General features: G+C 42.0%; 1 protein-coding gene across 1 annotated transcript in view; it reads left to right on the top strand.

Annotated features, from left to right (window-relative positions):
• cfap54 (cilia and flagella associated protein 54) overlaps positions 1-14,390 on the top strand; it is a 31,430-nt gene that overhangs the window by 3,077 nt on the left and 13,963 nt on the right. Inside the window, exons 9-50 of the mRNA XM_070983702.1 lie at positions 245-437; positions 599-667; positions 801-913; positions 1,008-1,122; positions 1,388-1,467; positions 1,602-1,748; positions 1,999-2,146; positions 2,362-2,405; positions 2,579-2,707; positions 2,843-3,086; positions 3,397-3,533; positions 3,715-3,912; positions 4,021-4,113; positions 4,207-4,395; positions 4,671-4,789; positions 4,890-5,037; positions 5,172-5,327; positions 5,440-5,562; positions 5,896-6,012; positions 6,207-6,321; positions 6,631-6,717; positions 6,812-6,938; positions 7,126-7,228; positions 7,495-7,577; positions 7,729-7,926; positions 8,013-8,185; positions 8,301-8,428; positions 8,657-8,866; positions 9,065-9,261; positions 9,600-9,735; positions 9,885-10,014; positions 10,281-10,442; positions 10,584-10,793; positions 11,052-11,139; positions 11,260-11,430; positions 11,539-11,605; positions 11,786-11,971; positions 12,059-12,145; positions 12,236-12,355; positions 13,091-13,138; positions 13,586-13,727; positions 14,207-14,370. Coding sequence (XP_070839803.1) covers positions 245-437; positions 599-667; positions 801-913; positions 1,008-1,122; positions 1,388-1,467; positions 1,602-1,748; positions 1,999-2,146; positions 2,362-2,405; positions 2,579-2,707; positions 2,843-3,086; positions 3,397-3,533; positions 3,715-3,912; positions 4,021-4,113; positions 4,207-4,395; positions 4,671-4,789; positions 4,890-5,037; positions 5,172-5,327; positions 5,440-5,562; positions 5,896-6,012; positions 6,207-6,321; positions 6,631-6,717; positions 6,812-6,938; positions 7,126-7,228; positions 7,495-7,577; positions 7,729-7,926; positions 8,013-8,185; positions 8,301-8,428; positions 8,657-8,866; positions 9,065-9,261; positions 9,600-9,735; positions 9,885-10,014; positions 10,281-10,442; positions 10,584-10,793; positions 11,052-11,139; positions 11,260-11,430; positions 11,539-11,605; positions 11,786-11,971; positions 12,059-12,145; positions 12,236-12,355; positions 13,091-13,138; positions 13,586-13,727; positions 14,207-14,370 — 5,694 coding nt within the window. The remainder of the gene's footprint in view (positions 1-244; positions 438-598; positions 668-800; positions 914-1,007; positions 1,123-1,387; positions 1,468-1,601; positions 1,749-1,998; positions 2,147-2,361; positions 2,406-2,578; positions 2,708-2,842; positions 3,087-3,396; positions 3,534-3,714; positions 3,913-4,020; positions 4,114-4,206; positions 4,396-4,670; positions 4,790-4,889; positions 5,038-5,171; positions 5,328-5,439; positions 5,563-5,895; positions 6,013-6,206; positions 6,322-6,630; positions 6,718-6,811; positions 6,939-7,125; positions 7,229-7,494; positions 7,578-7,728; positions 7,927-8,012; positions 8,186-8,300; positions 8,429-8,656; positions 8,867-9,064; positions 9,262-9,599; positions 9,736-9,884; positions 10,015-10,280; positions 10,443-10,583; positions 10,794-11,051; positions 11,140-11,259; positions 11,431-11,538; positions 11,606-11,785; positions 11,972-12,058; positions 12,146-12,235; positions 12,356-13,090; positions 13,139-13,585; positions 13,728-14,206; positions 14,371-14,390) is intronic.

The following is a 14,390-nucleotide window of genomic DNA, read 5'->3' on the forward strand; positions in this document are numbered from 1 at the left end:
TTTTGTCTACTTGACTTATTATGGTGGAATTACTTGACATTAGATTTTTATGTTGTTCTGTTAGATTGTGTATAATTGATTTCATTCTTACAACTTTCATTGTAATCGCTATTTCCCATCTGTGGCACCTTAACGCAACCACAGAGTGACAGGCTCTTTCCTTAGGTGGTCAGTTCATTTTGTGAGGTAACATTCTTGTAATATTACCTAAAACTGTATGTCTTCATGTACGTATCTGCTGTAGGCACCATGGCCTCATACAACAACAGAGCGCATGCTGACGGCCCTGTTTGACAGCCGCGCAGCACAGTTCTTGGGCATCCTGGAGGCGTTATGGGACAGCACCAGGCACCCACTGCAGACGAGGATGCCTGATGAGCCACAGCAGAAGGAGGTGATCCTGGAACTCCTGTCTGCTGGCATCAGTATATTATCTGGTGAGTCAAACTAACATATAACAGAAAAACACTGCCATTATTAACGTAAATGCACAGAGAGCATACAGGTGCTTCAAATACTTCAATATGATTGGGTATGGTGAGGAATGCTCGTTTTATGGACTGAGTAATGTGCTTGTGTACTCCTGTGTTTGAAGGAGGCACAACGACGAGTGAGTGTCTTAGCGCACTGACACCAACATCCACTCTAATGGATTTAGCCATTGCAGGTTAGTCACTGTTTTACTTTGTCGTTTTTCTCGCCTTACAATCAACATGTACAGTGCTTCATCGTGTCTTGCAAGGTATTTGTTTTGTACAGTGGTTTGGAAACCAGTGTGAAGTAATGCGATGTGTTGCCAGGAGAAAACAAAGTACCCATCCCGTCTGCAGTGAGGTTCATTAAGCTGTTGTTTCAGTACAAGCAGCTTGATGCATTCACTGAACTTTCCAGAGAGATGCTTCAGGTTTTGTCCGTGAGTATCATGCAAGCATCTGCCGCAGCTCTCATTATTCATTTCAATGTGTGCTGTATGATGTCAAGTGTCTTTTTGTGTCTCCATGTGTCAGGGTGTGGAAGGTCAATCATTCAGGAAGGCAGAGCTGGAGCTTGCTTTATTGGACAGTTTCAACAGTCTGCTGTCTTCCCAGAGGAGTCGAACTAGAGAGGACAACATGATTGATGGTAGCAATAGTTAAATTGGGCCACATATGGACAGATTCTGGCTTCTTTTCCTTGATGCAATGTGGTTGCCTTATGAACAAATTATGAGGACCAATGGTTATTATTTCATGCTTATTATTCCCAAACTGCTGTCAAATGTAACCATTGATTCAGTATTAATAAAGTGCTCAACACTGAGCCTGAGTTAATTGACTACAAAGTGTCTCACCCTGATTTCAGTGTCTTCGAAGTGTAATGTGGTCATGTTGTTTGATGTTTCCAACAGACAGACACAAGTCTTCAGTCTCGATGAGTGATGACTTCATTGGCCTGGTAGACACACTGCACAAGTCTGTTTGTGGCTCCGCTCCTGTAAGTTCCCATGTTGTGTGTGTGTGTGTTGGGGTTGATCTGCCAAGGGTTACGATTAGTTTAGAGTTAGAGGTGGAGTTCAGAGGAGGAGTTTAGTGTGTATATACTGTATGTGTGTGTTTGTGTAGGCGTTCCAGCCAGATGGGGACCTGGTTTTGGATGTTGTGTTATTTCTATGGGGTCACGTGAAGGTGGTCATGCAGAGGGATTACCTGCAAAGCCTAGACTGTACACACACTACACACAACCTTGAGAAAGTACGTAGTTATGACAAGGTATGTATTTAAAAAGGTAAGCATGACTGAAACTGTTGACTTTTTAATAATGACATTATTGTCAAATATAAAACTGCTGCTTTTATACTCCACAGTGAGTTTAGGACATTGTGAACCATAACATTAATTTGAGCAAGATGAAATACATGCATGAATTTATATTGACTTAAAAATTGCATAGTATGTGTAATGTAGACATCCTACTTATTTATGTGCATGTGTATGTGGCATCATTTGTGCACGTTGGCAGTGGCTGTGGTGTCTGTCTATGCTGTGTGAGGTGGCATTTGCCTGTGATCTGGCATCTGTTGACTGCATAATGACAGCAGAGATGATCCACACATTGGCCATAATGCTCGAGAGAGCAGCTGAAGGCAATCATCAAACGCAGCATCCAGGTGAGGAATTTTACCACGTACCTTGTTTCTGTCTTTAGGACAGGAAATGGTGTATCTTTTGTACTTGATCTTGTGCTGTTTGCTAGAATAACACTCTGAGGTTTGATATTGGGTAAACACCCACCACAATCACAAGCATACACACGTCATGTTTTCCAAACCATAGCTGTGACGATGGCATTATTCTCATGTCTTATGTCTAGCAGCTCATGAAGCAGAAAGTGATATTGTGAAGCAAAGTACCTCTTCTCTTCATGAGGTATGTGAATGATTGATAATGCATCAAATGATTGTTCTGTATATTTTGAAGTGTTTACATGTGATGAACAAACAAACACACCTAGTGCCAATGTGCAGTCTCTCTCAAGTTTTTTTTTTTTAAATATTGCAAACATAGATGCATTGCGACGTGTGTGTTTATTGTGCTCACAGAGTTCAAGTACAATGCTGCTTCAGAAGGTGTGTGAGGTGGTGGAGAAGGGTCTTGAAGCTCTGGTGAAGGGTGTAGCTACACTGCTGCCCCAAGATTGCTCAGCAATCACTGACTCTGCCTTCATGCAGGTAAGCAGGTAACACGTCCAACAGTTTTGTACATGAGTTTTGTACAAAGTTAGTCTGACATTTCTCATTCTACGCCATTCTTGGTGTTCCCTTCAGTGAGCATTAATGAAACTTGTTTTCCTCTTATTTTGATAGAAATTTAGTCCCCTCCCTCAATCGACTTCCTCCCTATCTTCTCTGACATCACCTGAAGAGGGAAATGAGGAAGATGAATTGAGTAAGAAGGAAAAAGGAGAAGCGGAAACTAAGGCAGAATCAGATATTAAAGGCTCTCAATGCACTCAGTCCACACATGTTTCCCTGCTGGCTACAGACCTTCATCTAGAACTAGACATCATCCACCACAGGGCTTCCATCAAGCTACTGCAGCTAAATGCAGGTCAGACTCACTGGCACACTGACAAATTTGCTCATTGGTGATTTTTTTTAGAATTAATTAGCCTTTTGCCAACATTGATTTGTACTCAGTTTTACATTGATACAAATGGTGGCTTTCCTGATCCTGTACTTGCTGAATTACAAACAAGAAGTTGAAATCCCTGACATTAAATCATGGTTAGTTAGTGTAAATGTTTTGAAAGAATGTTGATTTATCAATATTGTCAGCCAATGAATCGTGCCTACTTGCAGACACAAATACTAAGTCTAAATGTGGTGGCTTGCTATGAGACCTTGTCGGTTGTGTCCAGTCTCAGAGTCTGAACTGCTGGATCGGATCAAGAAGAACAAGGTGTCCAAAGCTCTTTTCCTGATGCAGAAAGCCTTGATGGTGTACAACAGCATGGAGCCAAATAACAGCAACAACCAAACCAAGAGTCTGCTAGAGGTTGCACATACACACTTCCTGAGACAGTCACTATGCTTTTAATGTAAAAACCTTGATGTATCTTCCACCCCCTACTGATCTACAAACAGCATTTCCACATGTAATGTGTATGTTTATTTGCAAATGTCTACATGTACTGCATATGTCTGTGAATAGAGATTTGTCCATGTGCTGTTTCCAGGAGGCCTCCACCTTGATAGAGAAAGCAGAGGTAGAGGAAAGAAGACTTTATCTCTCCTCCGCCCGTAAGACTCCAGCTGAAAAGAAACACAGACGGATGAGGGAGGAAGGAGAAAACCCTCCACCTGCTCCCATCCTACTCTCACGCACTGACCACTCCTTAACCTTTGCTCCAGCACCTTATGACTTGGAGGGACAAGTGAGATTGGTTTTTAATTATGTCGTTTACTAATCTACTAGGAGGCAAATAGTCCCACACAACTTCTCCACTTTTGACCTTTGTCTTTCTACTATTGTTTATTTTCAGGTGTGCTGGTACCAGCTCTGCGGTCGCATAGCCGAGGGCATTAACCGCAAAGTCCGCCTTGGAGACTGCAGCCTTCCAGGAACTGGAAATATGGTAAAGTTTATCACTTTTGCAGAAGAATGTCAAGTCTGGTCTGACACATTTTTGTAATTAGGCATTGACCTTGTTTGCTCATAATTTTACTAGGTACCAGCAGTATCTGGTGAGTGTGTGCTGAGTGTGGAGGGGCTGGAGCCCAACCAGAAATATGTGTTTGCTGTAGCAGCCTACGACAGCCAAGGCAAACTACTGGGCAACACCATAGGAGGGACAACATCATCACTGCTGGCATCCATGCCAGTACCACTGCTCTCCACATGGGCTCACTTGGCACAGGTACACTACACACAAGTGAAGCTAGTACCAAGCAGACATGTGGTACTAGTTTGTCACCTCACCACACGTTGTCCTGGTGCTGGAACATTATGTTCACATCACCTTATTCTGGTTTTGGGTAAGATCCCATTGGCATCACAAGGACTAACACTGACTCAGCTGTTGTTCACTGTTGGAGTTTTGGCCCATACCAAACTGATGGACGCCTTCATACTAATGCCAACAGAGCATGGCATAAAGCAGGATTATGGTTGCAGCTTTTTTTTCCTCCTCAGGTGGCATTTCAAACAGAGCAGTATGCCATAGCAAAGAGAGCCTGCAGAGAACTGTGGAGCCACTATACAAATCCTCACCCCGGGTCCCTCAGCACACAGGATAGACTCGCTACTACAGGGTGAGGAGGGACACACATTCACACAGTTCAAGTGAAGGAGTTTGTATTTCTTTGTGTTTGCTAATCTCATTTTACTCTATCCCCGTTCAAAACGCTGAAGACTGTCTGTCCAGACCCTCCAACACTCCTCTCCTCACCTTTGTCAGTTGTTCCTCACTTCCATCTTCATTGAGACAGAGATAAACATTCAGCAGGGATCATTCTACTGTGACTCATTCAGTGACAATGGACCATTTATCTGGGAACAGGTAAAAATGATCTGGATAGAGAGGTGTACAGTAAGAATGTATTTTCCAAATGTAACATATAAGAAGAAAAGCCAAACAGTTTGTTTAAATTACATGAATGTAAGTAAATTATATGTGCATGTGTGTGTGTGCAGGAAGCCAGACTGGTGGAGTGTGAGCGAATGTTGGTGGCCATGGACCTGGCGATGTGGTTGAATGATGGTAGCGCTGCCGTGCAAGCTGTCGTGAGCTGTTATGGCCTCTTGGCACCTCTAATCTTCCATCAGATCACTTGTGACCCTGTGGTACAGGTATGCAAAGCCTCATCCATTCAAGTCTTAATATTCACACATAACATAAAACATACTGTAAATAAGTCATAACCACATTTCTTTATGCATTTGTCTGTGTTCTGGTGTTCAGGTGTTAAAAAAATGCTTGATAGTTTTAGAGGACAATTCAGGTCTTCTCAAACAGAAATGGAGTGGAAACACCTCAGAGTCAATTATGCACATGATAGCCTGCATCACCTACTACCTGTCCAAGGTGTGTCTGCATGTGTATATGTTCAGTTTATACTGTTTGTGCATATGATAGCAGTTTCTGCACTCTCTCCTCCGTCTTTCTCCTACCATGTTTTATAAATTTCACTTTATGTATGTACAATATATATATCTTTTATTCACCTTTTCACATATTTAATATTTAACAAATGCAATCATCGCCTCTCGCCTGTTGACAGCTGGGATAAGCTCCAGCCCCCCCGCAACCCTGAAAAGGGATAGTCGGGTATAGACAATGGGTGGATGGACAAATGCAATCAACTACAGACCTACAGTTCCCAGATATCCTAACCAATTCCTCTTTGTCCCTGACAAGGCATTACGTGTGCTCAGGGAGCATCAGATGGCTTCTGTAGTGATGGACTGTGGTCGCAGGCTGCTTCAAGAAGTCTTTGATGCTCAGCTGCAGATCAGCAGACTCGTCAATGAAGCTGTGGGCGTAAGGAACAGAGAAAAAGTATGAATTAATTTCATGATATATCCTCACTTTGAGAATTATGTTATATCATGAAATATTTGATTCTCAAATATTTTCTATATATTTTTAGTAACACAAGCTAAAGAATATTTTGCTCCCCTGCTCTTGTGTTTCGTGGTGTATCTGTGCATGTGTGTGTGTGTGTGTAGTCTAGGACATATATCAAGGGTGACATGAACATAAGCCTGCAGCTGAAGGCACTGCACTGGAAGAACAAGAAAAGAATCACTCAATCTGAAGCAGGTCTCACAACACAGACACAAACACACACTCAAGTCTCATAGGTTAAAAAAAATGGAAGAATGTTGAAAGCAACATGATGTGTATAGCAAGAAGTTTACTCTTTCTACAGATTAAGCCATGTTTGTTGAAAATATGACACAACAACTTTTACTTCAACAGTAATACACACCAATGAAAGTTGACAGAAACAAATGAAATACATTATTGTATTATTGATGAATATGTACTGTAGCATTTACGTGATATTTTATAATCTATTGTCTACTGTTTGATAATAAACACCTTATTTTTTTTCCTAAGCTCCACAGTGTATATGACTTTATGTATATGTTTCATCCCCACTGACAGACTGTGAGAACCCCACCATATTGTACGATCTGATCTCTAACAGCAAATTAAAGGATGCGTATCAAGATGGTAAGTGGCACACACTCACACATGCGTCTTTAATGGATAATGGGTCTTCTTCATTCACATCTGTGTTTTTTTTGTGTGTGTGTGTTCTTGATAGTGATGAAGCTCAGACGCAAGGCATATTTTATTGAGTTTGCAGCACTGCTTCTCCAGAGAACCATGGAAGAAGGCCACACAGACCTTGTGTTAAAGTGGGGGCAAAGCATATTTGGATTCCTGTCCAGGTGCTTTTATTATATGTCTCTTTACTGATTTAAAAAAATGCTAAAATTAAAGATTTTAGCTTTGATTTAACAATCAGTGTGTCCTTTCATACTCAAACAAGTCATGACAAGTCTACTTACTTAAGGATCATTATGCACTCTGTTATAAACAGTAGCTGTTTTATGTAAATGGTTCTCTCTTTCTCAGGCGTGATGGGATGATGGGACTTTCCACAAAATGTTTGGAGGGACGGGGTGAGAGTAAAAGCAGAAGCATTGCTCAGAATCCGAAAGGAAGTGAACCACCTCAGGTGAAAATACAAATATGCGCACTAATACCCGACATGTGCATTTAGACGTGCAATGACATACAGTATCCCAAACAACTGTGCTATACTTTGATATGCTCTATTTGTGTGTGTGCTTACGTAAAACTGCTCTGAGAGATGCTGTTTATTAGTTCTCTGGAATACACTATTGAATGATAATTCAATTGCAGCAAAAATAGTGTCACTGTTTGTTGCTTTGTCTTAATGTGGAATAAATACCTTGTTCTGTTTTTTTGTAGCAGAACAAGAACACGCCTTCTGATGATGATAAAAGAAAGAAGCTAAAGCAGAAAATGACGCGCAGGATGCTTCAGAGAGAGCAAACTAACAGGTAACGTGTGTGTGTGTGTGTGTGTGTGTGTGTGTGTGTGAGAGAGAGTGTATATCTGTGTGTTGGGGATGTCGGTCTTTGTGTGGTTTTGTGTGTAATTACATTTACACTTAACCACATGTACATGAGACGTCTCTTTATGTGTGTGTAGGGAGATGCAGGCTGTGGAGAACCTGGTAACCATGATGTCGTCTGTGGTGCAACGCCAAAAGAAGCAGCTTCAGCTGAGGAGCATGTGCTGCGAGGAGAGAGTGTGGAAGTCTCACCTCAACTACAGTGTTGCTCAAGCCCATTTAGCAATGCTTTACCAGTGCCTGGACCAGCTGCATGGAGGAGCCCTACAGCCAAGGTTCTCTTACAAGACACAAGCTACTTCATTAATGCGTGCAGGTATGCATGCCTATAATATTATGTACTGCATGTGCTTTGTTTCAGGTACAGCCAGTTAAGTCCCTTGTGTTTCTCTTTGGCCTATTCTGGTGTCCTGGTGCAGAGGAGCTTGCTGCAGCAGCAGTCTCCTAAATATGAGATTGCCTCAGAGAAAGACTCCCCTCACTCTGATCTTAGGGACTATGTGGCTTCACACAAAGACAGCAGCAAAAAAGATGGTGAGGGAAATGGCACACTCTGAATCTGAAATTAGAAGAAAAATCACCTGGTTTATGTTTCATCACTTGTTTCAACCTTTTCTTCCAGCGGTCAGAGTTGATGACTCTGTCACAGAGGAGAGTTGTGAGGAGGACGACGACTCCTCTCAAACTGTAGAACAGCTGCTTGATATGCACAGACAGACTGCTTCCTTGCTGCTGGACTCACTTGACAAAGCTGCTTTACATCTCAGAAGGGCCATGGTACCATGCACACATACATGGACACATACATTACACGTGACGATGTAGTGTAAATCAAACTTTATTAACTTTGTGTTTTATATGAAAACCACAATCCTTGTCACAGTGTGTTTATTCTGCTGTTCAGTCACAGGCTGTGCAATCTGTTCTATATGTGCCATTGAGTTTACTTTCAGAACTTGTGCACACTGTATTGTATTTAGTGCATCTATTTTCCATACTTTCCAGGTGTTGGCCCATCGTGGCAGCCACTGGACCATTCTGCAGTGTGTGTGTCAGACTGTGTGGGACCAAAGTTGCAGAATCACTGTCCTAGTCCAGAGAGCTGCTCACCTTGAACCTCCCTCCCCCATCACAGCAGACCAGCTGCACACCACCTTCACCCCACTACTGGTGCTGGCCACTGACCTCATCATGGACATGCTGAACAAACTAGGGGTATGTGTCACATACAGCTACATACACACACAGAGCTGCTTGTTTAAAAACTCAGACATAGTTATCTCTATAGGCTGCCCATGATTGCTACATTCACTACAGTCTGCATCTTATCATCTGAGGAAAAACACATTCACAGCTATAAAGGGAATGTGACACAGTCCTGTTTGTGACTTTCATCTTCATCCTTATCATTAGCTGTGGAGTTTGTTTGACGACTTGCCTGAGGAGGAACTAGAGTCCACCCACCATTTCACAGCCCCACTGGATGACAGCACCCAAGTGGATCTGCGTTGGGTCCGCACGTTGGTGTTGCACACTCTGGAGCGCCTCCATGACAGTGGGAAGTGGGAAACCCTGGCCCACTTTGCCTTACTTTTCAACTCATACACACGGTGAATAACACAGCGTATCTGTATTGCAATCATAAAGCTACAAGTACAGCTGGGATTTAATTATACCAACAGATTTAACTAGGAACATTCAAGGGAAACAGAGATTAATTACGATTAGGGGCAGGTTCTTGTCATTGAATTGACTTTCAGTAGAACTTTTGACTTTGAAGACTAAGAAGAATGTTAAATGGATTTGTTTGTTGTTGTTGTTTTTGTCTGTATTTTGCTCATTAACCAGTTTGTAAATCTGGATCGAAGAGTCACTTAGAGCATGCATGTGTGCATGTGTGTGTGTATGTATGTATGTGTGTGTGCCTGCATCTGTATGTCTATCCCAGGGAACGTTACGCCTTGATTGTAACTCCTCTGCTAGTCCATGCTCAGAGAAGGCTGCTTGAAAGGATCAGTTCTTTTGGAGGACCTGCAGTCCCACAAGCACACCACATCAAGACACAGAAGGCCACTGGCAAGGAGGTAGCTCTTACAGCACTACGTACAGAAACATGCTCAAGTATTTGATAACTTTGCAAGATAAAAGTTATTTTCAAGCATTATCTCTTTTTCTTACACTTAAGTGCTGTGTGTTGTACTGTGTGTGTATATATGTGGTGCTTTCTTTTCAGGTGACATACAAGAGCTATGCAGGCTCCCATCTTCTCAGTGGGTGGACCCCTCACTCTGCACAGCAGCCACCCATTGGCAAAAAAGCAGCAGTCCGAAACTCCACTCCTCCAGATGTCGTTGATCTTAAAGGTTTGAGCAGCCAACCTCATTTCACATCATGCAAAATATTTCAGTCACACAAACAAAGTAACAAAGTGTTTGTAGGCAGTAGTAAATGATTATGGCTGCCCAACAAATGATCCAAATATTAAAAAATAGCATGACAATGGTAGAACAGTGAGATACTATGATATGAATTGTGCAAAATTACCAAAATGTTATACAGAAAGTAGAACGCTGACAGTTTGGACAGGTTGCGTTGTCATGTGTTATGTTTTCATGTCTCTGTGTCTAAGGTGCAGAGATGCAGCACTCCATGTCACTTGTGTGTGTTCCTCTGGATGTGGAAGACACACTGAGCTATTACCGTGAAGCTCTTGAGAGAAGACCATTTTGTCTTCAGGTTTTCCATCATAGTCGCTCATTACTACTGCTACTTCTGGCATACACACAGCCATGTGAGTTCAGTGACGATTGAGTGAACACACACACACACACACACACACACACACACACACACACACACACACACACACACACACACAAATACTCACACAAATGAATCTCTCACTGTTTTTACTGCTTGCTTCTCTCTCCAGGCTTTGCAGCACCGTTGCAGCACTGTCAGAGCAGATGTCTCAGCCATTCTGCAAGCCTGGTTGATTTCAGTCCCATAGTTAGGTCCAATCCAAACATCCAACCTGTTGACCTGACAGAGGAAGATTACAGTACTCCAAGTGCTCTTTACAGCCTCCCTATCAGCGCTGACCACATGCCGACTGTCACTGCTGCATATTCCACCTCCATTAGTAAGAGCACAAAATATTTAAAGCCACATTGATGCCTCCAATGTTGAAAAAAAAAAACCCTTAACATGTATTTGTTAGTAATAAAAACAAAATAGTATAATATTCTATAATAAAAAAAAACTGTACATTTTGCTCAAAATGTTTATGTGCTTTTACTTAAGTAACATTTTGAATTCAGGATTTTTACTAGTAATGGAGTACTTCTAAAGATCATAAAGGTCTTCCTTTCCTTCCCATGTCCATCCAACTCTTCTTCAGAGTATCTCCAAGCCAATGGTCATGACTCCCTCAGAGTTTTGGCACTGCATGAAATGGGAAACCTACAGTTCTACAATGGAAACACACGGTTAGAATCTGTTACACATTTAAATGCAATTGTGCAAGAAAAGTCCCTATTTTGAGCTTTTCGTGATTTTCCTAATATTTTTATTGTAATTTCATCCGTGCCTGTGTTTTTTGTCTCCAGGGCAGCACACACATACTGGAGTAAAGCTGTAGATTGTGCCTTACAGAACTCGGGCACTGTAGAGAAATGGGATGGCGTTTCCTTTGGGGGTGGCTCCCTGCAGGAAACCTTGAAACGGTCTGGCATTTGGGGATGTCTGCAGGCTGCTGTGCTCGCTGCAAAGATTGCACAGTACGTTTCAGTGAGGTTTATAATTGATTTTTCAGGTTTTTCTGTGTGTGTTGCAAACATATACCTTTAAAACCTACCTGCTCCTGTGGGATGTGTTTTGATTTACAGGCATATCTTCACTTCTGATATCAGCCAGCGGACCAAGTGCTGTCTCCTATCTGCTCACCTCTTTAAGGTGAACACTCCCTTTCCAATCACTGTCCTCATAAACACGGTTGTTACTTTTATTCCTGAATGCTCTGTTGAAAAAATGATGATGTGAGAGGTTTTTCTCTTATGACTGTATCATGGCTGTATACTGTCATGAGTATACGGTAGACTGTATACTCACTGTATGTGTGACCTACTTCCCTAGTGTGTGCTGTATTGCTCCTTGGCTCAGCCCCAGGCCGACCTCCAGTATGCCTGTCACAGCATTGGAGATGAACTGTTCCCTGGACTTGACCTGTTCTCTGAAGCCCACAGGCTTCACCTCGGCACTACTGTCACCAGTCTTAACTTCATCTGCCACTGGCTTTTCACCACAGGCTACAGCATCACGGTATTCGCGTAAACACTGACTGTCCTCAATTTGGGCTGTAGTACTCAAGATACACAATATGCTTAGAAATTGTGTTTGTAATTTCAGGTACTGCCCATACTAGCCCTTTACCTACATTTTGTGGGGACTGTGTGCAGAGATTTGCAACGCACTGTTGAGGGCAAAATACTGAAGGTCAGCATTTGTGTTGTCTTCTATGTAAATGTCTTTTCTGTCATGGTTCAGGTGGAGTTTTTATTGTGTTGTTATTGGTGTTTTCTGCAGATACGTGCCCTGACTGAACTGTGTCTCTTCACTGAAGCTGTAAAGGAATCGGTTCAGCTCATGCAAGGAACGGGGGTCCTCCTGCCCTATAGACACTACATTGCCAGAGACAGTCTCCAAGTATGAACACTCACAGATATTCCCTCTTTGCCTTTTTCTCTTTTGGCCTGTGTAAATTGGTAATGTTAAAAACTGTATTTTACATTTTTAGTTACATTTTTGACCAAGTGTTTTGTATTATACTATAAATCTGAATCTTTCCAAGTACATGTGAACACATGGGTCGTTTGCCTGCCACTATCTTGGGGAGATCTCTGTACCTGTGATTTCAGATCTAATTGAAACATAAGTGGGAGACAGACTAAATGCTGCATCTAGAACACTGTCATGTTAGCTTTGTGAAATGTTTGTCCTTGTCACAATGTCTGCCTCAGTCCTGTTTTTGGCTCATTCTTCCTCTGTCTCTCCCTTCAGTTACCTCTCTCTTTCCCCATTCCCATGCAATTTCTTAGTATCATACTATCAATGTCATTCTCCTCTCATCTACCAAATGCCCTCAGATGTTTCCGCCTTCTCTTATCTGCCCTGCAATAACCCCTATCCCTCCAGGTCCATCTACTCACCTGTTCCTACTTTGCCTCATCAGCCCGGCTGTGGCCTGACCTTTAGCACCCAATCACTCACCTGTGTCATATCCTGGTTAATTTGCATGTGGTCCTTCCCCTGTTGCTGCTCTACAGAACCCCTGTGACAGTTCTTGTGCTGCCTTTCCACAGTATTTAAAGCATTGTTATGTTGTTTGATTATATATATAAATGTGTGTGTGTTTGTGTGTAAAATGTGTTTATTGTGCAGCCTGTGAAGATGTTCTACAGCAACAAGTCTCTTCTGGACAATGTTGAGGTACTTTCTGTGTAGGATTTCTTTAGGTTTCTGAATAAGATCAGTCACATAAATGATTCTATAAAGGAATAAGCATACTGCCACAGTTTGTATTGTGAAGGGGCAATTTTCATTTAATCCACTTTTAACATCAAAATCACCTCATCTCCCCAAATGACCACCTTCCATTAAGCCTTCCAGTCATGTTCAAAAACATCATTCCAAATCAGTCAGATACACTAAAATGAATGCAGTGACACAAATATACATGCACAAATACGTATGCGCCTTTTCATCTGTAGGCAAATCTATGCTATATTGACTTTTTGTCTCTTGCCTGCTGTTTAAGCTTTAAAGTTTAACACATTAATACAGTACATTTTTTTTCCAAAGAGATTCTTACTAAACTAGTTTACTAAATTGGTTCTCTGTGAGTGTAATATCTGTGTATGTGATGCTTGTGATTAGGCTTTGGAAGGACTCGTGAACTGTGACTTCGCTCCAGAGGTCTGCACGTTGTATGGCTCCACATTGTGCCTCCGATTCAACCTTGCTCGTATTCAACTGATCCTGGCTCTCAGTAACACCGTGCATGGCCTTCCTGTGCCAGGTCTGTAAGCGAGAGCATTTTCTACTGTCTGTTTCTCATTCTTGGTTTATTGTTTGGATCATGTGACATCCCTCTTTGGAATGTATTGAATCAAATAAGTTTCATTTGTGCAAGAACATCGGGATAGGAGAACTAACTGGCTTTTATGTTCCCAGTTTCTCCAGATATCAACATCCAAGAGATCTTTGTGTAATTTGTCTTCAGGGTTGGCTATGTAGTGGTGGTGTGGCAAAGAGTTAAAGGTCATTTTACATTTCAGCTTGATGATTGAGTAGCCATCTTTTGTCTCATAGGGCTAAATTAAAGTCTGTCACTGTATTATGAGGATGCATCTGCATATGCACTGACCTGTAAGACTAACCCATCATTTTAATCACTCTGTGCTGTTCACGTTCACTTTAAATACAACATATTTGATTTCACTCTAAAAGAATGTGGATCAAACAGCTCTTTATGCACTAAATGGGAATGCCTTCCAGATTCTCTTGGAGGGGAAGCTTGTGCCAGCACAACTTCTTCAGTGAACTCAAAAGAGCATGAACAGGACCAACTGCACACTGAGGGCTCCTGTCTGAACACAGAACAGCCAAAAGTGTTGTCCTTTGATACAGAGAAGGAGAAGCTCACTCCGGAAAGGATAAAGGTAATAATTCTTTGGGATTT

This window comes from Chaetodon trifascialis, chromosome 16 (assembly GCF_039877785.1).
Source record: "Chaetodon trifascialis isolate fChaTrf1 chromosome 16, fChaTrf1.hap1, whole genome shotgun sequence".
Taxonomy (NCBI): domain Eukaryota; kingdom Metazoa; phylum Chordata; class Actinopteri; order Chaetodontiformes; family Chaetodontidae; genus Chaetodon; species Chaetodon trifascialis.